Source organism: Melopsittacus undulatus, chromosome 1, assembly GCF_012275295.1.
Source record: "Melopsittacus undulatus isolate bMelUnd1 chromosome 1, bMelUnd1.mat.Z, whole genome shotgun sequence".
NCBI lineage: Eukaryota > Metazoa > Chordata > Aves > Psittaciformes > Psittaculidae > Melopsittacus > Melopsittacus undulatus.
Genome location: NC_047527.1, coordinates 46,336,122 through 46,360,810, shown reverse-complemented (window position 1 = coordinate 46,360,810; position 24,689 = coordinate 46,336,122). Strand labels below are relative to the sequence as shown.

The following is a 24,689-nucleotide window of genomic DNA, read 5'->3' as shown; positions in this document are numbered from 1 at the left end:
ACTGAAAAACTAAAGCTTTGTTACAGCATCAAACTACACTTGTGAATATTCATGAGATAAGTAATAGCCCTGTGCGCAGGGGCCAAAGCGCTACATGCCAATGTGAGAGGACTGCTACCCCTCAACTTTCATCAGGAACAAAGAGTAAGAAAGGAGATGTGCCCATGAAAAGTGCCATGAGGAGGAGGTATCTCACATGCAGAGTTTAACACTGCCCAACTCAGATTTCAGGAGTTACCTCTGGAAGTCACAGTCAAATCACATGTATTACAGCGTGAGAGCTGAGGAAGGACTGAAAAGGCACCATGCTCTGAAGGGCATCACCCAGGGACTGAAATGGCACCATGCTGAAGAGCATCACCAGAGAAGCTCCAGCTCCCTGCCCACCCAGCCTCACAGACCCCAGATCCTCTCCCGCTGCTCCAGTTCTCTCAACAGGTTGCAGAACTGTGATATTTCTGCAGAGTGTGAGCTTCACACTGCTCAGTTACATCCTTAATGACTGTAAATGTAGACATTAAACCTGAGCAGATTGTCACAAGTGAAGAAGGTGGGAGTGCTCTACCTTCTATGTTTGCGAATAAAACATTGTAACAGGTTACTAAATGTGTTTAGTAGTCTCCTAATGGGACTTTCTGATAAGGCTTCGTGACTGTGAGCCGCTCCTTGAAGGACACAATTTGATGTGCACAAAAGTTCAGGGGAGCTCATCTTTACTTCAGTGCAAGAAAGTTCAGGCCACAGATAACTGCCATGATCTGCAATTTATTTATGCAACCCACACCATAGTCACAAAACCATTAGATTGCCAGTCTAGAAAAGAGCCAAAAATGATGCAAGCTCTGTTATTTAGATAATGTGCATTGAACCAAAGAGCTAGCCATCCATATGGAACTGAGAATTCTGAATTCCGGGAACCGGCACAGATCACTCTGCTTTTATCTGGGAACTTGCCTTCCGAATTTGTGCCAAACCTTCTTTTACATACAGTTTATTTTCACTCTAGCAGTATTGAATACTAAAGAAAGGCACGCGAATTCTCACAGAACTCAAATGCACTTTGTGTATTTTATATTGACTATAGTCAGGGCTGCCCACGTAGGAGAACAAAATGCCAAAACAAGCACCAGATCCAAAATTAGCATTTTATTCAGAACGTTGGGGTCAGAGGTGTATCATTCATATTCTGGTACACAATACAGAGGCAAAGCTGTTCTCAGAAGTCTCTCCAGTTTGAAAGCTCCTTCCCCCTTCCCTTCCCACCCCCAAAACATACTGTATATTTACTCGTGCCACCAGCATCAGGCCAACTCCCCTCCCCCCCTTTTTTTTGGTACAAATTATGTAAAACTTTTGTGCTAAGAACTTTTCTCCCCCCAAACAAAAAAAATAAAAATAAAAATAAAAAAAATATTGAGTACTCTAACTACAGTTCAACAATTGAATCAATGTCACTTGTTTGCAACCTGTTTTGTAAATACTTTATCCATAACGAAAGATATAAACATGCAAAAACCTGAATCCATAGTCCAAATAATACATACACGTGTTCTGAAGTTTCTGCACTTCTCCACAGACTATGCCAATAAAACATTATGTACACATACCATTTTTTACAGTGAAGTGGGAAAAAATACTAGAAATTAAAATTAAAAACAAAAAAGTGTACATGGATTAAGACCAAAATGTGTCCAACATTCTAGCATAAGGAAAAAAAAATCAATTCTGCTACAAACTGGTGATATGAAAACTCCCTTTATTTGCAACCAGCTGCATAAGTTTTAGAATTTTAGTGGAAAAAAAAATAAAAATTCCCTAACATCTAAAACTAGAAGTAATGTACATTGTTCCACCTCATGGCCTTCTCTCCCACATAATAAAATTGTTCCATGAGGATTTCTTTTATTTTTCATCTTCTTATTTTAATAAAAGCAATGCGATGTAACAAAAGCATGTTGAAGCATATTGTGTTTCACGTTACTCCTCCCCACCCCAACATATTTTCTCTTTAATGCATCATTTCATAAATCAGTACCATTAAAGCCTTAAACATAAAACTAATTCCGATCTGAAAAAGGTACAAAAAGGCACATAAAATCCCAGTGCTTCTGTACTGTAAAATTCAAGTGTAACTGAGCTCAATATTTTTTTTCCAAACAGCATTGGATCACTGATATTCCACGGAGCCCAAATTGGTTTGCAGCCTAAGCCAAAGCCTTCAGCAAGCACTTGTGCTAGTAGACTACAAAGTTAAAGCCTAGCTTCTGTATGCTTTTGGGGAATATCAGTTGAAATGTTTGTACTTGTCCAAAACCAAAGTTCACTTTGAAGTTCAGTCATCACCTCCACCGTACATATCAGCAAGTTTCTTGAAACGTGGGCCCCAATCATTTAGGTAGTCATAGTCTTGCTCACCACCACTACTTGAGGAGTTAAGAGAGCTCAAGGATCCAGCAGTGGAGCCACTTCCTTCATAGTCAAACACTAAGAGGGAGTCATATGGTGGGGCTGTAGGGTCATTGTCGGCTGCTTTAAGTCCCTGCAAGAAGGAGAGGGAGAACACACACACACAAAAAAAAGATGAATTCTGTATCTGAGAAAGACAAAACATAACTGGAATATCCCAGTGTGGTTCTCTATCAATTGCCATTTAAGTAAACCAAGTTCTTACTTCTACAATCCAACTCAAAACAGGATTCCTGTTTTTGTAACTCCAGCAAGAACTTATGTGAATTCCTTTTAGAATGGCCAGGTTTCCAGCATTACAGCACTAGATGTTTTGAATGTAGTTGCAAATACAGCTCTAACAAAACATTAGGAGAACATCACAGCGCTAGGACTGATGCTAATAGAGATACAATTTCAGAGCTACACAGCTCACAGTCTGCAGCATGAAAAATATGGAACTGGTTAAACAGACAGATGGGGAACGAGAAATAGGCATGCTTGCAAAGATTCCCTTTAACAGCCGTCTCACATGGCCAATAACATATCCACTGACACTGATGGCCTGCAGTCCACCTGTGTGTGCCAGATACCATATTTAGTTAGTCCTGTAAAATCCATGTACATCTGTAGGCTGCTGGGAGAAAAAGATTCGATATGTTGGCTTAAGCCTTATGTGTTTTGTCATAGCTACCCATAAAATTCCTCCTGCTCTTCAGAAAACACAAAAACGCACAATTACATCAAAGCTAAAAACAAGATTATAACCATTTTTGTTTCCCCATTTCAAAGTATTCAAGTTATTAAGATATGAATATTAGGTCTTCAGTAATTTTAAATTTCTACTCTAAACCTGAATAACCCAAACTAAAACCAAACCAAATTGGATTAAGAGGAAGGTAGGGAAAGAACTACACTTCTTCCAGAGGAAAATCTCTCCCTGTTTTCTTACACATGTCCAAACCTAAACAGTAATGTAATTAATATTGGAACATGAGACTATTATGCTGTGTTTATCCCAGGAAGATTTACAAGCTGAACATAAAAGGTTGAAGCCTGAAGTTAAAAAGCCCTCTTGTGTTTTGGGTTTTCAACCTTGCTGTTTCCACAAGATTAGCAATGCATTTTCAAGATCTTCCACTTCAAATAGGACCTACTTTTGCAGCCACTGACAAGGGATAATATATCTTGTTGAGCTAAGACTTTAAATTGCTCACTACTAATCTGAACCAAACCTATTTGTGTTGGTCTTATTTTTAATTTGAAATATTTATTCATTTAAAGAATGGCTTAATTATACTCCTCATTATTTGAAGGACCGAGTGTGCCTCCTTCAAATTATTCAATATATTCTGGTTTTAGAAAAGTACAGGTTTTTTTGTATTTAGTCTGAATGCGACATAATGGAAATGGATGTTGATTTTTCTTCCAGAAATACATACATAGCTAAACCCATTAATTAAAGCATATGGCATCAATAAGGTAGAAGAGAATTCTATTTCTTTATTGCCTATCTACAGTCATTCAAAAGTGTGCAAAATGTACCAAAAGTAATTTTGCAAATCAGTGGTGGAAAGGCCCAGCGTGTTTATCAAACTAATGACCCCTAATCAGGAACACATTTTGGACTTAAAATGATCATCTCATGTAGTACAACAACATCAAGCAGGTTATTAATAGCCTGCATTAGGAGCGCAGTTTTGAATTATCTGATAAGAATAATTGTGGATGCTTGTTATCTTTGGCATTTTCCATCCTGATGGCCATAATAAGCACAAAATATTTAAAATTCTGAAACAGCAATAACAAGGCTGGAAGTATTCCCTTATCCAGCTTCAAAGCTGGAAATAGTTCTAAAGCTTTCTCAATTTCTGCTGCTGAAGCAGAAATGCAACTTTACTTCTTAGAGTGTAACTGGCCTTACGGTATTTACATCTTCCCTTAAGCCTGCTTGGGGTGACAGGCACCCATACTTTTCAAACACAGGTGACAGGGAAGGAGAATAAATACCACTTGAGCTTAAGGAGTGCTGAGGTATGAAACCAGGTATCAATGTGTAAAAGTCATTCAGAAAGGCAGCTTGGAGACAGAATGCTACTTCGTAGTTCTGCCTATTAACAACCAGCCAACCACAGGATACTAATTTATTAAAAATCAGTGAACAAAACATTTTCCTACATCACTGCAAAAATTCTGATAACTCAGCCATCCATGGCAAGGCAGTCTCTTTCCATCTTTTTTTCCAAAGGGGAAGATGTACTTTTATTTTCTTTTTCACTTTGCTGCTGGTATCATGACGGCATTTAAAAAGAAAACTGGTTTTGTGCTACTGACTTACAAGATAACATCTCACTAGCAAATTCACTGTTTCAAAGGCCGTACTTACTGTGTAATCCATTTTGTTCAGAGAACATAGCTACAGGCCATGTTATGGTGGTATTGATTCAACTGCATGGCCCAAGTTACACTGACATTTCCACCTGCCTTCTGGTTAAAAATTCCTTAGATTCATAGTATAATGATTGAACTTAGTCTCTAACTCTTCAAATGATAACCAAGCTTTCCCCTATATTTGTGTGGCATGCTGCATACTAAATGACAAAGAAATACTACAATTTTTTCACTTTCCCTCTGCTAAGCATAGTCTGTGAACCTACCCAGTGCACTGCTGCACTTTACTGCTGTATTCTATAGCAAGTCTGAACCTGGAGTTACTGGATGTCAGCTATGACAGAGAAATTAGCTTATGAAGCTCCCTCTGGTTTCAGTATCGCCACCTTTTTGTTTATTACACTGTCCCTTTCAGTAGGTGGTATCACAGCCTGCCTTGCATGACTGAAAAGGCAACTAATGGCTGCCAGGAACTGCTTCTACTGATTTTGCTTTCATGGTGTTGTCAACTGCTTCTGAAGAGAAGTCTTTCCCAGATGTGCTCAAGAACCTCAGGGCAGCAGAGCTGTTATAGTTATATGGTTACAGTTTCCTGATCTGAAACCCCACATTTTTACTAGATACAGAAGCTAACTCAACATCAGAATTGCTAGGGCACGTACTGGGGACCAGGTGGTCCTACTGGGAAAAAGTGAACCAAGTCACATTTCCTTGCATTTGCTGTACTCCTATAATGCACAACAACCAGTCATAAAAGAGCCGTGGCAATACAAAGGTCCGCTTGAGATCTAGACAGAATGAGTAGCAATCTCACCATTTTCCTTTTCTATATATATCATGGTACTTTCACTAACAAGGAGATAGGGGTAGAAAATGAGAAACTACAGTGCCTTGACTGAGGAACAATGGTAACCTGAAGTAATACTTTCCTTAGCATGTGTGCCATTGTCAATTTACCTCAAATCAAGGGAAAGCAAACCCCTCAACATCTTTAACATAAAACAGTACAAAATCTAATGCTTTTATTTTCGTTAATCCTCGTACTCAATCAGATTCAGCAGACTTTTGATGAGAAGAAAAGGAAGCACAGAGCCCTACAGGGAAATGCAAAAAAAAATTGTTTACATCTAGAACCATTTTTTCACTTGACAGGCGAAAACAGAAAACATCAAGGGAGTCTATTCTGCTTGAAGGTGCACTGTATCAACAGCCATTTACTAAGAATGAACTGAGGGTCCTCCATGTACTCATGGGATGAGATCTTTAGCTTGCAATTCAAATTCAGTTTACCTCAGGCTATGTGCTCTATTGATTAGAAATATATTCTTAGCCACACACTCTCCACCACAACATAATTGATTTAATATTTCTAGGGACAGCAAATATATTTCTATGTGGTTCTTGGAAACAGGATTAACAAAGCTACTTCAAACGGGCCTAATTTAAACTGCCCTACAAATTCTGACTATTCTAAGTCTTAATTATGCTCCACATTCTGCAGGTTATATTTTAAAAGGCTTAAAACGGAAAACAAGGTCTACAGAGGATTCTTTATAACACATGACTTATTTCACTGCCTTGTTCGTACACTTGGCTGGAAGAAAAGGAGGTTTTTCCCTTCCCTTCTTAAATTAGAGATTCATCTACTCATTGAAACAGACAAAACAAGAAAGTCCCCGAGGTCATTTAGCTTATGCCCGCAAAACATATTTTGATTATAAGGCACTTCTGGAACTTTCTTCTATCAGGAAGTTCATAGTTCTGTATATGTTATCTTAACTGTACAAGTGTTATAAAAATACTTCAAGTTTTTATCCTGCTCGTAACTTGTTTTTCAACTGAGAAGTCATTAGAACACTACTACAAAATACTCATACTTATCTATGTCTCATTGAGTTAAGCAGATTCAATACAACAGGTGACAGCTAGAAAATAATATACCAGAAGAAAGAGCCAAAAGAAAAGAAACAAAATGAACCACTAGGTTTTCTTCACTTTTTGTTTCTAAAGCTCTGCAATAAAAGAAATAAAAACCACCTCATGCTTTTTGGCAATGGTAGTTAAAGCCTCCAACATCTGAAATCAATGACCTATAGCTCTTTTTTGTCAAAAGTTGGAGCATTTCAGAGGCTAATTCGAACAATGCTGGCTGTGTATCTGAGGTGCTGGTGAGTATTCAGCAGACTATAACAGTTCCTGCAAATGGGCCAGCATCTGAAAGGATCATGCTGATCAGCATCTCTGGGAATACAGCCATGTCCTCTGAAAGACCAGACCTATCTTCTACATATTTTCAAATGAATGAGGTAATGCAGAATTTGCTACCAACATACTGACAACTCAAAGGCAGCCTCTCCACGTTCAGACAACAACTGGGCCAGTTCTGCAGGTGGTTTTGGTTAGGGCTGCCCAAGGGAAAACTTATGCCTAATAACATTGAAGCTGGATGCAGAGTGGTAAGAACTTTGACCTTTCTTATCTTGCTATGTTGTTTTCACAGCTCAGCGTATCTTTTCTATGAACTGCCCTAAGAAATGTCTGGTATGGGCTCTACTCAAGATATTTCTTCCATTTACTCCAAGTAAAACTGAGAGAAACTTACCAATTTGTTTGGGTATAATCTTGCCAGGACTGCAAGTGGCATTCTCTGAAGGAAGTCTGAAAACCTGTGCAGCCTGAATGTTTTAAGAGCCAGATGCCGATAATTTGGAAATTTAACTGTAAATGAGTACTACTGTGAGAGTGACTTTTTTTTTTTACCTTAACAGCCCCCTCCCCCCAGTAGACTTTTTAGAATCACACTTGCCACAGGAAGTTTTAAAATAAAACCCAAATTAAGATGATACCATTCTGGACAAATAAAATCTCCATTTTGCTCAGACTTTTGCCAAAACACAGTATGGACAACTTCTGGGTGGCTACTGTCTGATAGAGAGAGGGTTAGGTTGAATGTCCCATAGTAAAATGACACATTGCTATGAAATCCTAAAAAAGAAACACCTTGTGAAAAAGACGCTAAATACATAATGCTTGAAACACAGAAACTAGCTCTTCAATCAAAGGATATAATTAATCCTGAGCTAAGTTGCAGACGAGAAAATTGCCATGTTTTCTTTAATGTCATATATATTTCCAAGGTTTATTTTAGAGGCAGTGACATTATTGACATTATTTTGCTGTCTAAAAATAGTTGGTAGAAGCTTCCTCTTTTCTTGGCAAGGGGAAGGATAAAGGGAGATATTGATCTAATAAAATAGGCAACAGTGAGAAAACTACTCTATTCTTGTCTGTACTATAATATAAACATATTGGGTTAAATCGAGACAGCATGTACTGTTTCTACAGGTTCATGTGTACACATTGATGCTATAATCTTCAAGAGTGATAATGTACTGAAAAACAGTATTGCAAGAACAGCTCTAAGTAACCAAAAAATTGCAGAAGGCTAGACAAACTCTGGCCCCTTTGTGGCTTTCCAGCCAAATCACACTCATTCCTTGTCCTGGCTCTGTAAGAGAGCTTGGTAGCTACTTTGAGGACAAGAAAAAATAGGGTTATCAAGGATTATGGATTCTTCCCGACCACCTCACAGGTGGATGGTGTCTGGTCACAACTGTGTGAAAACAGGATGGGAAACCGATTGGAGAAAGACAAGGAAGCACAAGGAAGTTTTTGTGTGCACACTGCCTTGACCAGTAACATGGGCCTTTTACTGCCCCATGTCTCCATTGTTTTCCAGAAGTCAATTATAACTGTAATATTTAGAAGTACACGGCATGCAAAAATCCTCTTTACTGAAACATCTCCTTCTAAAACAGCTCTTCTCCAAAACTGGAGTCTTTTAAATACAGTGTCCTATGAGAATGCTTGTATGTTTCTTGCTAGTCATCAACCTGTAGTCTTGGTGTTTTTTAGAATTGTATCAGTGTATACCTTAAGAAGAGCAAATTCACTTTTCTGCAGCTGGCTAAAACAAAAGACTTCGGTATATTAGCCTGACTTTTCTTTAAAGCAGACAAAAAAAAACCCACATTTGCAAGCCAGCTCTGCAATACCTATCCGGTTTTAGTTGCCAAGGAAGATATAAGAAATTAGGGAATTCATCTACAGAATATAGCTTATTTTAAGTGGTAAATTTTGAGTTAGTATTTGTTTTCCTATAATCAGCAAGTACAGGAAACACATTCCATTTGAAGTACCACAAAACCACTGAGTTACAGTTGACCAGAGACAGAAATAACGAAGCCAGTATTTGTAGGAACATTTCTTTAAAAATTGTAATCTGGTATAGTCTCTTACTTACATTTACCTTTATTAGATTGAAGAATTGAAGATAATGCAAAGACTTCTAAAGCTCTATGACAAGACAAGTTTCAAAAGCACTTACATAACATTTAATTTAGCTGCCCTGCTCACTAATCATATTTGATGGGATTCTTTTGGTCTTACTGAAGGTACTGAATTTCCACTATTATCTAGATTCAAAGGGTAATGTATCAGGAAAATGAAAATTAGTTTTTTTTCATTACTAAGTTACTGTGAATTAATAAATGAACTTAGGCTAAACTATAATTTTGTTAGTCTATTTATTACTTGGAACCCGTAGAATAATTCTGCTTGGAGATACTGTGGTTGCAGCTGATAACATATTATGAATGTCATTAATACACATGTATATAAGGTAATTGATGTATCTTCCCTTTCTGTTTGAATGAGTTAAACTTGTCTGCCCAAGAACAAATTTACTTCTATCTAGCAAGACAACTTTAATTGTATAAGTAAGTTTTAAAAAGTTACTATGTTCAAACATAAATTGCTGCTCATGCAGAGTACAATACACAAAATATAAAAGGTTATCAGATCTTAGGAGGAAACTCTCTTCCTTTCCTTTACCTCATTAATGAAGTCCCCAATGTCCCCTGGATGCGGAGCAGCTGATCTGACTGGATACTGAGGTTCTGCATGGATTGGCCTTTCATCAAGACGTCTGATTCCAACAGGTTTGATGGCATCTGGTTCCACAGTGTCAGGCTGCTGGAGCTGGCTCAAGTCATAATCCTGCAAAATATGAAACAAAGACAGTATGTTAGCAGAATTTCAAATGAAATCTGTCAGGGTGAAACATGAGGTGGAAAAAAGGGAAAATGCAAAGTATCATATCACCACAGGTCCTATTTTCAGGATTGTAATGCTTACTAAGTCAGTAACATTATTTGCATACTAACAGGATGTTATTTGATTTATACTCCTGGAATCTACCATTCTTATTCTATTCCATCAGACTTGTAGATGGAAACTCATAAGTTTTCCATTGAGCAGCAAGGATTTGAGTAGTACTATTAAGAGACTAAACACTTTACCTAGTAATGATGATTTACTGCATAGAGCAAAGATGCCAAATCTAACTCTTATTTTTCTAAGCAAGCAAATTCCAGACTTTCTCACACCCCGAGAAAGAGGCAAGTGCACTGCTCTCCAGCTTTCTATAATACCTTCAAAGAATGAATTTAAGACTCCTTACTGATTTCATGTGGCTTCCATAATATGAAAGCCAAAGTGAGAAAATGTCGTAAGAAGTACAAAGCTCCTAAGATTTGGCCTTAATTCTAAGCACTTTTCTAAAGATTACTTGCGGATCTGTGCATTAAGTACTTGATTCCACAATTTCAAACTCTGGCAGACTGATGAAACTAGAACAGCGCTATGAATTCCAATAAGCAGAATGTATGTATATAAAAATTTTAATTAGGTGGATGTTTATGCATTTGAGACAGATATTCCTGCATACTATCTGCACAGTCTGATACATTTCAGCATTGTCATTCACCTCACTGTTGTCATGCCTAGAAGGTAGTCATACTCTAGGATGCCTTTGCACAAGGCACTGGTAAAAATGCAGAACAAAGAATGGGGCTTAAAGGCTTAAAATTAAATCCATTCACAGACTACCAGTAGACTGGAGTTCATGCCAACTCCACTATATGCCAGATAGGCTGCCCCACAAATAATCCAAGCAGTTGAGCAGCATCTTAAATAAGGTCCTTTATCAACAGTCTCTATTGTACAACAGTATTGTTCTGGTAAAAAATCTTATTTATAATCACAGCTTGCTGGAAGTTGCCTGGAGAGACAATAAGGTTTTCATTGGTTTTTTTTTTTTTTTTCTGGCTCCTAAAGGAAGGAATGCAAGCATTTACTTCTGCTGTCACCTCATGGGATGTAGGTCCTTTTGGGGGTCATACTCTCAAACCCGGACATTTCCATAGGAGGAAAGGCTTGCTGACAGCCGTGAAGGTAGTTTGGTGGGAGAATTGTAACTGGCTATCAAATCCAATACACCTCCTAATTTGTTACTTTGGTCCTCAGCTGACTGCACACAAATACATAATCAAAAAGGGTGGAACAGCTCCACTGAGATCTGAGAATGCAGCTTCATATGCTTTAATTAGATTACAAGTTCTTTGTGGGAGAGCTATAACTCCTACCCTTTGGTTCTTCATGTACCAAACAGAGTAAGTGATCTCCATGAAGCAGTATGAATTAGAGAAAAGTAAACAGAAGAGAACTTTTTATCCTTTCCCTTTTTGTTACGTAAAATAAATCTAAGTAGTTTAGAGACATACTATCAGAAAATCCTATCAGAGAAGAATGTACTTTCTAGAATTTGTAAATATGTAATCCAAAAGTGCTTTTCATACCCACACAAAAGATGAAACATGGAAAACACCAAGAGGGAGAAATGAAAAATACTCTTTTTTTAATACTAAACTTTTCCTTATTGAGGAGTTCAAACTGGTATGGTTAAATAACAGTATACGAAGATCTGCAGAGTGCCTCTGGTCATTTCAGTTTTATAAAGATAAAATATTTTTTCTATCCACTCGTGCATTCAATTCTTTTTCTGATTAGTGGATTCATACTGCATTTCTATATGAGAAGTCAGGCTATTATCTTCACATCCAAGGCCATTCTCTTGAGTGTATCTACAGTTAGAGACATTTCCAGGCTCTATAGCTAAAAAGAAAGCAAAGATTGCCATCTGCAAGGCAACAGCAGTGCAGAATGTGTTTTTATGTGGAATCCCACTTTGGTTTTCTTTTCTAGGGTAATTTATGACACTACCCTTCAATCAGAGGAAATTTATTCTGCAAGTCTATTAGTGTCTGGGCAGGAAGAGAAGATCCATTGTGCTTATTACCACAGACTCTCAAATCTCTCATATCATTAAAATCAATACTAACTGTACATCAGTCAGTTATGGCAAGTCATCCAACATCTCCCCAAACTGGCTTAGTGCCATACAAACACAGCATCATGCAATGACTCCAGCTGTTTCAACATTCTGTCTAAAGTCAACTCTACTCAATTATTGTGAAGCAAAAGAAGGAAAAATGTTTTAAAGAGCCAGGGCATAAGCTGTTTAGGGCTGCTAAAATTTCATCTCTTCGCTCAATGCAGCATTCACAGCTAGAAAAATGGGAAAACTTTTCATGTAGCTCCTGAACAGACTTCAAAGTTAGTCTCAAGCAGAGTTTAAGCTAGCTAACGGCAGAAGTGACAGCTAAATAGAAAATTGTGGCACATCAGAGAGAGAACAAAACATGCTGGATAAGTTGGAAGAACCAGCTTTGAGCAACATTCTGGGTCATTATTTTTACTCTTAATTTCAGGACAAGTCAACAGCATTTGCCTTTGCTCCAGTCTTTTTCAAGATAACCTGTTCATAATTACAATATGCTGAAGGACTAATGAGGAGCAAGACTAGGCTCTCCACTGGAAATGTGCTAGGTTGTAAACTAGGTTGTGAGCGTCTAGTTCATGTGGCTGACAATTTTTGTTGGAGGCATTTAATTACTTATTTCTGCTGTTGAGCCCTAACCTCAGCAATTTTAGAACAAATACCTCTTTCCCTTCATTCAGTCTAGATTTAAGCAAATCCAAATAGAGCATTTGGAGTTTTTCTCCTCAAATTTCTGGACAAGCTTAGATTGTTTATGGAAGGGAAACCCTATTACCAGTTTTTCTCTATTGGAATGTCACTAAAACATACTGGTTTTCCCCCCATTTTTGCATCTAGCAAAATTCAGGCCTTAAGAAACCAGAAATTTTCACTAGTCTGATTGTCCAAATCTACAGTCAAAAGAGAAGCAAACACCTGCCATTCTAAGACAGGGATCTAAGCAAAGCAAACTGAACAATCCTTTGGTCCTTTCTCCTTGTTTATAAAGTGATCTGATGTTACAATGAAACAAATAAAGCTACCTTTTAGATAACTGGTGGTTCAAGACATGGCAATCTTCATACTTTATCAGTATTACTCTGGATCTGACCACCAGAACTTTTGTCTCCTTGGTCAGCACCTCTGGCACTACTGTTTGATCTTGCTGAAAAAAAACCTCTGATGTGTATTGTAGCAGAAAAAAATCTGTGTTTATTTTGCTTTTGTTTCAAGAAAGAAAATAAAATCATGATGTACTAAAAGGGCATTTTATCAGAAGTTACATCTTATGAAATTCAACAATCTCAAAAAAACCCATAAAACCCCACCGTCTCCCCCCAAGCTGATTACACATACTGACCTTATTAGCTATTCACCTACTTCCAGACAGCTTTAAACAGACTTACACAATTACTAGCTCCCATCTCACATTCCTGAAATGTGAGATCCCAGTGAGAAAGTGCTAAATGTCAAAACCAGCTATCCAAGCCAAAACAAATTAGCCATCTTACAGAATGTGTAGGCAGAAGAGTCCGAAACCCCAAGAAGCAATTCCTTAAGAACATCTACATAGCAGTTTGAAGTACAGTCTAAATATCTCAACTTGAATAGAAGAAATGTCCAAAATAGAAGGCATTTCATATTCAAGAGTAATCACTGATTTACAGAGATTCAAGATAATGCAGCCTTCAAAATCTCTTCCCTTAAACAACTTCCTCTTGTGCAACGAAGCTGTTAATTTAACAGTATCTGAGTGATAATCCCCTCATACGGCAGTCATCAGGTATGGCAGTTGACAAGATTTTTTTAGAAAGTATGCTGCTTTCTGACAGACAGTTACCAAATTCTATAATTTCTGAAAAAAAAAACAACCCCAAAATAAAAATGAGGGAAGAGGCCAGAAAACATAATTTCTTCAAAGCTTCTAGTTTTATAAAGTCAACTGGGTTTTTGTTTTTGTTTTTTTTTCTGAATCAGCTGTTCTGCTAGTGTTTGTATTTTAGAAGATCTACTCAAGTACTTTGCTAAAACTTACAGAAAAAATTTTTACAGTGACTGGACCTGCTTTATATGAATGCACACTGGAGCATTATAAAGCAGAACTGCAAACAACAGAATGAAACCACAACTTACTAAAACTATGAACTGCTGTGCACAGACAGGACTGCTTTCCAGAGCAGAAAACTCTGAAAATACTGGAATATATTACATCTAAATTGAGCTTTCCACTAACTACTAAGAAGTTTTCTCTAAGATTACCATTGATAAATCCTAGCACGTGCAGCCTGACACATTTATTAACAATTTATGTATCTGGATTCTCACTTATCTCAGAGCTCTCAGTTTATTTCCTGGCCATTCACAAGACTGTTATACACTTTCAGGGATGACTTGTTTATTTACGTTGTACTGAACTAAACCTTCAGCTATGCATGAATACAGGCCTGAAGATATGACTAATATAACAAAAACGCTACACCTGTTTCTCATTTTCAAAGGATGCAGCCTTTGCAAAGAAATATGAAAGCTCAGATCTATTCCATGCAAGAAATAATCAATTCAATTGTCACCAGATCACTTAATTTGATGGTGAGAGCTGTATGCATAATTCACTGAACAAAATCAGCTGCAGTGGTGTAAGCGCATGAAAAGCAACGTTGGCAGAACTGTGCATTTCAGTCACCCCTTTTACAGTATGGTGCCTTAGCGTAAACCCTATTTTGTATCCGGCTTAAGACAATAAAGCAAACTATGATTTGGAAGTACCTACAGATAAAACACATGTTCTGCTTTGCCTTTTTGTTCCAAAGAGAATCTCTATCTACTCTGATAGAGGAATGGGATGGAGAAGCAAGGGAAGAAATATTTTTACACAGTTGAATGCTCCCACCTGCCAAGATCTTTTAAAAACCAAGAAAAAGGAAATGAAACCCAATCCTGCTATATCTTACCATCCTACTCCCAAACCTACCAAATATCACCCTGAAAAACTATGAGAAATTTGCACACAAAATATTGCCCAAGTTCTGCAAAACACTACAATTTGCCCTAAATCTTATATCTGCTGAAATAATGGACCCCCCCCCACCCCCCAAAAAAACAACCAAAACCAAAAAAGAAACAACCCCAAAACCAAAAACCAGAAACAAAGCAGAGAGGACTGACTAGACATAGGCTACAGGTGGGAAGCTAGTTAGAATGACTGCTAACAGTTGTTCTTTATTTGCCACTCACATTTTGATTACTTTCTGCCATACTGCTTTTCCCACTTGTTTTTATTATAGATCCATCTGGAAGAATCCAGATCTCCCATCCAAGAAGCTAACTTAACTTTTTCTAATAATAAAAAAGGTGAAAGTTAAACTCTAGCCGCAGACAAAACACCGTAACAGGTATAGATTCTAGACAGGATAAAAGACAAAAGAATTTTTTAACAGAATTACAGAAACATTACTTTTCATATGATGAGATAAAGATTCACTAAGGAATGACAGTAATTCCTCCACCAGAGCACTGCATGAGTCGCTCAAACGTTAATGTCTTAGTAAGAAAACACAACCCCCAAAATAACTACATTCTAATTATAATATTGTATATTCCTAGGGATATCTTAGCAACAGTTATTTCATTATCATTTAAATTTCTGAACATTCCAATCTTAATGCAATGCCAAATAAAGGTTAGAATGTGATCTAAATAACACTTAGATAGGGTGGTGAAAATAAAATATAATCAAATGAATTTGACTACAACCACTGTCTTATTTACAACAGTGGTTACAATAAGATCCAACACAGGTGACCACTGTTCTCTTAAGATGCAGGCATACATAAAGTTATGACTATACGCAACCTGCCTTGCCTCCACCCTGCCCCCCCCCAAAAAAAAACCCACAAAACCAAACCAAAATACGCACACAAAAAAACCCAAAACAAAACCCTAAAATGCTAAAGGATTACTGAGTTCATTTTTGTCAATGACACACAAATGCTACCCTTTCTATAAAGGAGGAATTTAGATCCTGCACACATAAAAATAACATACTATGTTTTTAATGCTATTATCACCTTTTAAATAAATGCTATTTTTCTATATAAACATACAATAAAACATGACAAAAACCAAGCTATTGACTAATGTCTGAATAGACTCATAAGAAAAGGTGTTGTAGAAAGGAACACGTAGAATCTTTATGGATGAAAATTACTGCAAATAATAGCAAAATCATTGTGTTGGAAATTCTTGTGCTGAAGAGATCTGACGACTAGATTAAAATACAGGTTCAAAACAGCTAATCTGCAATACTTTCAAAGCACACCACCCGCTTGCTCAGAGAACTTACTTCAACAGGACCACCTGCGTGAATAAGTATTACCAGAATTCAGAAAACACTATAGAAACGGGCTCAAAGGAGATGAGAGGATCATCTTGTGCAATGAGATGTATACAGAGGCAATAACATAGAAAAAGATATATCACAGTTACCAGGCTGACATATGCTGCACATATCCCAGTCAAGCACCCACTGCCTCGATGTAAATCACACAAACGGCCTGAGACATGCAATGAAAACGAATTACTAATGCTTATGGGTTGTGATCTGCTATGTGCGTGAACTATGCTGCAGACAAGTGCTAATTGCTTTAACACTCAGCTGACATGAGGTTTTGGAATTTAGAACTGACAACAGTATTACAAGTTGAGAGCACATCGTGTTGGGAGAGAATATTATTTGTACCTCACACCTTGCATTTGTGAAAAAACTATAAGCTCTAGATCATGATCAAGTAATAATCAAGAGAGTCACTACCAGCTTCATAATTTTAACCTAAAGTAGGCACTTCTATTTCAGGATATAGCAAACCGTAGTGTCCCCCACCCCAATTGCTGAGTTAAAGATTCAGATGCCAAATTGAAAAACAAACAGAAAACAGAAACAAACAGAAAACCCAAAAACCCAACCAACAACTGGAAAAAAAACAACCACCAAAGTAAACAAAAAAACCTCACAACACTTCCCCTCCCTCCTCAAACCAGCAACCAAGCTGGTCCACCACTGACTTCAGTGGAACAGTGCTGACTCAAAGCCTCTCATGTCCCAACAATATCTGGAATACCTCTGCTTCCTCTCCTTAGCCTGTTGTCCCCAGCTTCTGCTACTACACTGATCTTTCCCAATATCAGGAAAAAATGGTTCTGCCTGAAATAACAGGAGTGCTGCGCAGTTTTTCAGCCCACAAGAAACTAGGTGATAAAAGACCAGAACATTTTCAGTATTGACAACGCTGTTCAGCAGGGAGCAGGATGACTTCAGTTATGACCTATTGCTCAAGAGCTTTTCTGGTTTAGGGAATTAAAAGCATTTTTCTCAGCTGCTGGGGAGATCACACATCCCCATGTACATCATGCCAGGCTAGAGGAAGACTATGAATCATTCAAGAACCTCAACTTTCTTTACAAGCATTCAGTCTGTCAGAGTGAACAAAGCAGGCCAAGATAGCATCAACTGGGATTAATAGAAGACCTCCACGATGGAAAAAATTGCTCTTTTATGACAGACTTTACAGCATAATTCCTTCAAAATGTTAGCACAGAAGAGAAAAAAAAAAAAACCCAAGCAAACAACAAACAAAATCAAGCAGGAATTCCACCTTTTTGTTGACGGTTGCTATGACTAGGAAGAACTATCTGGAATTTGGAACTCATAAAATGTGCTGTGAGAGACATTACCCTGTGTCGTGGTTTAAACCAATCCGCACAGCTTGTGCAATCACTCCCCCCCCTTGCTCCCCCAACTCCCAGAGAGCTGGAAAGGAGAATCCAAAGAATGTAGCTCCCACGGGTTGAGATAAGAATAATTTAATAACTAAGGTATAACACAAATCACTACTACTAATAATAATAATGGTAAAGCAAGTAACAAGTGAAGAGAATACAACACCTCACCAGCCACTGACCCATAACTCACCCCACCCTGCCTAACCGAGCACCGAGTGATACCTCCTCCATCCCCCCGGAGTCCTCTTGCCCTTCTGGGTATCTCCCGGTTACATCCTGAGTATGACGTGCTATGGTATGGAATACCTCTTTGGCTAGCCTGGGTCAGGTGTCCTGTCTCTGCTTCCTCCTAGCTTCCCCTCCTCCCTGGCAGAGCATGAGCTCAGAAAAGGCCTTGGACAAGCCAAACATTTGAGCAGTAACTCAAAACATACTTGCTATCAGCAACCGTTCCCAGCCCAAAAGTCAAAAGACAGCACTGCACCAGCTACCAAGGAGAAAAAATAACTGCTACTGCTGAACCCAGGACACCCTGATAACACATACAAAGAGTTTGAAAGGAACGCACCAAGGGTACTTTAGGAGTTTCTGAGCCTGCAATGACAGCTAAGAAACCAAACTGCATCACTTTCAAATGAACCCTCTTAAATAAACTACCCCAAGAACAAACCCACTAATCTAAAAGTAGTTTGGTTTAGGATGTAGAGTCCCAAGTTCACTTATCTTCAAGCCTTAGCAGCCGTACCTTCAGATCACCGAGACATCTTGGATAAACAAGAAAAATGAGGCAACAGAGGGGAAATCTTCATGTATTCATCCAGAAAAATAGGTGACTTCAAAAAGGCCTAAGTAATTTGCTTGCTATAAATAGAAGTAAGTATTTTAAAAAGGTACAGATGATAAAAATAACTGAGGATTTTAAAATACTGTTTTCACTGAGATTCACATGAAGCTTTGAGCATTCCCTTCTATTCTGCTGCATGAGATGTACCCTGTGTTGGATGGTCCTTTGTTTCTGAGTCACCTTGTGCCCTGCCTTCTACTGCAGCTGCTTTTGGAAAGAATGCACCATAAAAGTAAATACTGATGTAATACATTTTCCTCTGTCATCTGGTGATGACTTGTGGATGCAAGGTTGACATGAAATATTTTTTCTTGATTTTAATAGAATAGTGGCAGTTTTACCGTATGAGGCCCCATTCTGAAAATAGACTTTTGCTGGCAGTCTCATGTATTTTTAGGACAGTAACTTTGACACTTTAATGCTTACTTTAACTTTGACAAAAATGCAAAGATCCTTATGGCCACAATGTTTTTACCCATAGCTTTGCTTGTATAGTATTTTGCTAAGCCACGGTTTGCAAAAATGAGATTACTACTCGGTAGGGAGCTTGTTGGGACATTTCAGAAGCTTAGCATTCCAAGTTCTTAAATCTCACATAAAATGCATGCAAAACTGAATAACACTCAAGCAAATATAATCCTCACTCTTTCCCCTAGGCACATGAGGTGAAGGGGGCAAGAAGGAAACTGAAAACAAATGAACCTGGAACTATTATCATCTAGTCAAGCACAAACAGAAAATAGATTTTGCAAAACATCAAACTAAAATTAAGTATAATAATCCCCCTGAAAAGCAAGACAGAACTTATTTCCATCATCCATTGTAGACAGAAAATTAAGTGCCTATGTGACAAGTTTATGTTCTCTATTCAGCCATTCTGTACGGGAATAAATTCCTAACTCCAGAGCTGTGGGAGGGCCTCTTTCCTTTTTGTCTATATAGTGGTCTAAAAGTCTTGCAATAGAAATATACTTATAAAAGCTTGCTATATGCTTCACATGAGCTTTTACTTTATTTTCCTGTACTGCTTGTTATGTTTGGAGTACATAAAGCCCTTTTAGACTCTCAGACACGATGGTCTACTGCTGGATCAGGAAAGGGACCAGTGTACCCCAACTACATGGCTGGCATATAAGAAAATTGATTTTTAACAGTGGCTTTAAAATTTGTCTTAAGAAAGCAAGCAGGGATTTTGTGGTTAAAAATCATTCAGTTTCTATTCACCTAGACAGCTCTCTGTGTCAAGGTGCTTCCTTTACTCACAGTGAGAGGAAATGATCCTAATTTCACATTTCTTACCACTTTACTGCTACTCCACCCACTGCCAGTTTTTCCTTTCATTAAGTGTACTATGCTCATTCACTGCAGTGAAATGCTGCATTTGCGGATGGTTTACATCCTGCTAATCTCTACAGCATTCACACAATGTTGCCTCCTACCACACTACCCTGACTATACCTCTCACAAAGACAGCCTCTGTCTATATCTCAGTATAAGAGGAGGAGCACAGTACATGATGGACAAGAGAGACTTCAGTACCATTTCTAAACTATTCAGTATTTTACTCTCCTGGTGCACTGTACAACCGTGCTTCAAGTTTTCAATCTGCAGCACAACCTGCCCCAAAACTACTCTAGCATTTCCTGTGACTTCCCAATGAACAGTATATACTCTGAGACTTCTGAGGGTTACATGGACATCAACTGAAAATCAAAGCCACATGAGAATTGCTAAACAAATCCCACAGAGAAGTGTGGATGAACAGAAGCTGGGGACAGTCTTTCAATACCTAAAGGGGACCTACAAGACATATGGAAAGGGACTTTTTACAATGGCAGGTAGTGACAGGACAAGGAGAATTGTGGATGCCACATCCCTGGCAGTGTTCAAGGCCAGGCTGGACAGGACTTTGAGCAACCTGGTCTAGCAGAAGGTGTCCCTGCACGTAGCAGGGGGGCTGGAACTGTATGAGCTTTAAGATTCCTTCCAAGCCAAACCAGTCTATGATACGTTAACTGGAAAATTTGATCTCACCAGACTGAAAATTCTTCATGTTCTTAAAGCTTGTAACTCTTCTGTGCAGTAACAGATGCACAGACAGGATGTAATTCTCATACTCAAACTGTGTATAAACAACTGGAATATACAGAGAGACTCAAAGGGTTGTCTTCAATTTATTTAATAAGATAAGCAGTTTTCCAAAACTGCATAAACTGAAGTTTCCTTTACAAACTGCTTAAAAAGAAAAGCCAGGAAGTAGGAACAGTACTTGGGGAAATGCAGGAAGCATGGAAATTACTAAGGGGAACACAAATTTCAGACAAACAAACAAACGAGCAGAAGGAAGCTATAAATGCCTGTACCACTGAAGGGAGACACTTTTTAGATAACTCAAGTGCCAGATGACAGTGACTGGGGATGTATGGAAGAATTACACTTAGTTTTGCAAGGCTTTTTACTGGAACATTTCTGAGCCTGTATTATATGCACTGTCCCCTTTGCAATTATACTTACTTCTACCACTAATAATGCGCATAAATCTACTGTTTGTCATATTCATAAAGCACTTTAAAAAACCTCCTTTGAAGCAAGGAAATCGCATTGCTTGGAAATTCAGTAACTTGGAGAACTATATGGAAAAAAGAAGCTATTCTTAGCATATACACATCACTCTGAGTCCTCTGACATATCAGCAGTGGTTCAGTCAGAGGTGACATGAGAGTAAATGCATATGGCACCTGACTGGAAAGGTATTTGACTAAACACAGATGTGCCCTGACAGCTACTTGAAACATAAATACTTTCCAAGCTGAAGTCCCAGCAGTGGCAATCTGTCAATAGCCAACATTACCGTATATCTAGAAAGGTATTCACTGCTCACCAAAAAAGGGTGATATTCAGAATAGACTGTATTAGGCACTCTGCACTGGTGATTCTGTACAAGAGAATCCCATACAAGGAGCAAAGAAGATTTACAGACTGCTATGAGAGTGGATGTTAATTTTCATTTAAATACAACAGCCTTAGTTGAAGCATGGTCAGAATGTTGTGACTTTGAGCGGACAAGATACTGATTTTGCATCTATTCCAAAAGGCAAGAAACTGGTATTTCAGGAACTGAAAAAAAAAAGAAAACCACCAAAAAACCCAAACCCAAAATAAAGTGGAGAGTGAAATGCAAATCTATGTGTAAAATCCACTGATCATTCCTCACCTGATCTTCTTCACCACCACCTTCTTCATCGTATTTCAGAATGTTGTCCCTCACATCATCTTCTGGATCAATCAAGAGCTGCTTTGCCTGACGCTCTTTATCCCGGCGTTTCATCCATACCACGAACATTAAAACTAAAACTACATTGCAAAAAGGAAAACATAAACCCCACATTTTCATTCTGAACTACAGACACAGAAAATGGTATAAATTCGGCATTTGGTTTTTTTGTGTGGTTGTGAGGGTTTTTTTTAATAAACAGTTTCACAGAAGGCATCTTAAGCAAGAAATATTTAAATCCAGGCTACTATAGGCAATTGGATTTAGAAATCAAACACATATTCAAGGTTGTAAATCACATATCCATTCCATATCTGCAGAATAAACTTGTCATGAAAAGAAATATGAAAAACCAAGCTTCATAAAACACTGAATTCAGAAGGGAATCTCACCAGTAGTGGCAAGAATGCTAGCAGATTATATTATTTATATTTATTTCTGCTATGTCCCAAGAATATATAGCAATTATATAGTTTAAGTAATTCTGATGTTTGAACATCACCAAGGTTAGGCTATTTTGGCATAAAGCTCAGCAGAGTACAGACTGTACTGTTGCCTAAGTTTAGATTTACGTTTAGAAGCAAGAGGAATTAAGGCTGAGGAAAATGCAGTGGCATTTAGAGCTATATATTTTTAATCTTTAACCTCAAGAATTTCAAGTTATACCATTTGCTTACAAAGTAAAGCTGTTAAAGAAAACTGTAGGAGAAACAAAACAGAATAAATGTAAAATAATTCCTAATACAATAAACATGTTTCCAGTTACAAACGTCTTAATGGAAAGAAATTACAATGCATCTGTAATGTCAATATATGAAGAATGTCTTGAAGGATTTGATAGTTTCAATAAAGCTTTGTTAATTCAATACCTAACATTTTAAGAGAATCTTATATCAAGAAAATAATTGTACTGTGCCTGTGTAGAGCCATGGGCTTAGCCAGGCTCAAATACTTTTTTATGTTTTCAAATTACTCCTTTCCATCATTTCGTATGTTCTGGACTGTTGCACAGTACACTTTGAACAGGTTAATCCTTTCCTTGTATGCCACCACAATTGGAAATCAGTTAACCACAACGTGTAGGAGGGCTAGCATCTAATTTACTACACTGGACAGACACTTAGTCATGATGTTTAGTCATTTCCCTTATTGAATGGACTTGACACAAAAATAAAATATTAGCACAACTTTATGTAGTACTTAAACATACACTTCAGTCTTCCTGCATGGCTGCCTGCTTGTCAGGCCTTATATGAAGGGCTCTGATTTATTACTTTCCAAAAATCAAACAGCCTACTTACATTAACCTAAGGCACAACAGTAGTAACACCAGGCACTTATTAAAGGCATTATTACCCACTGTGGGTGGCATCAAATCACACAGTACCAAGAGCACAGAAGAGATTAGATGTCTCAAGACTAATCACATCTTCAGTCTGGTCACTCACTGACGTAATAGAAAAAGTGCTCATGGGCACAGAAAAATCTCTTTCACAAACCCACTGTGGGGCCTGATTGCCAGGCAAGTGCTAGTTATGATCTCACAGACTCCTCATACTTTACCATGAGGAGAGTTTTCACACTTGCCCAAGACACTGAACAAAGCAGCAACAATCTTTGGACTTGAGTCGTTAATCACTCCCCTGGTTTTATCAAGGCATATGGGACTACAATATAAGATAATACTTGCAAAGCAAGACTAAAAGAGTTAGAATTAAGAAATCTATATACTCACTGAGCAAGATGATAATACAAAGCAGAATTGCAATGATGGCACCAGTGCCCAGCCCTGCACCAACAATCCGGTCAACATCAGTGCAGTCTCCATTTATATCACATTGGCAAACTTTCACTTTCAGCACAGAAGTGCTCGAAGCATGTGGATTTCCAGAATCTGTAATTACTATGGGCACATCATAGATACCAGCCTCCAGGAACCTGATCCTTAAAGAGAGCTGGGCGTGATCACCTATGTGTGAAAATAAGGCACTTATTAAAAAGTAATGTATTGCTCATGTTGGTTTAAAACAGTAGTGGCAAAAATGGCTCAACTTGAGCTCTGAATTAATTTATTGTTCAATCCATTACATGACACCCCGGATAACAGACTTCATTATTACTGTGAACATTTTTTCTTTCTTAAGGATTCTTGTTATTTGGGGAACTTACACAAAGGTGCTTTCCTATTTGTATTAACTGAATTCATGCACATTGCAAAATAATACCGAAGTAAAATACAGAAAAGCATATTCAAGGATATACAAACATATTAAAGCATATCCAACCTGTTCAAGGCCAGGCTGGATGGGGCCTGGTGGAAGGTGTCCCTTAGAGCAACCTGGCCTGGTGGAAGGTGTCCCTTCCAACCCAAACCATTCTATGATATTCAGTGATTTCTTTAAAATTATTAAGACTTCAATAATGTTAATTACCACTAATTCGAACAATGGTCCAATTCCTCTTAATGCTAGCAGGCGTGTCAGGCAGCTCAAAGGCAAATGGGCCTGCATTTGGATCTATGTCAGGGTCTACAGCAGTGATGTTAATAGCGTTAGGCTGTACAGTTTCACAAGTTGTGGCTTCTTTTGGATTCACTTGGGGGGCATTATCATTGATGTCCAGCAGGTATATCTGAAGTGTGCCAGTTCCACTCATCGGCGGAATTCCTTAAAGAAAAGAAAATTATATCAAGCCTGTTTCTAATTGCGCGAGTGCGAAGTTACTTAAGCAAAGCTGTA

General features: G+C 38.0%; 1 protein-coding gene across 2 annotated transcripts in view; it reads right to left on the bottom strand.

The window, feature by feature from the left end:
• Window positions 1-1,739: 1,739 nt before the first annotated feature.
• CDH2 (cadherin 2) overlaps window positions 1,740-24,689 on the bottom strand; it is a 117,980-nt gene continuing 95,030 nt past the window's right edge. Inside the window, exons 12-16 of one of the 2 annotated variants that reach the window (XM_005153530.2) lie at window positions 24,384-24,617; window positions 23,687-23,920; window positions 21,892-22,031; window positions 9,730-9,894; window positions 1,740-2,539 (exon numbers count right to left, since the gene is read on the bottom strand). In XM_005153530.2, coding sequence (XP_005153587.1) covers window positions 2,333-2,539; window positions 9,730-9,894; window positions 21,892-22,031; window positions 23,687-23,920; window positions 24,384-24,617 — 980 coding nt within the window. In that variant the 3' untranslated portion in view covers window positions 1,740-2,332. The remainder of the gene's footprint in view (window positions 2,540-9,729; window positions 9,895-21,891; window positions 22,032-23,686; window positions 23,921-24,383; window positions 24,618-24,689) is intronic. The other variant, XM_034062702.1, reaches the window with a different exon arrangement.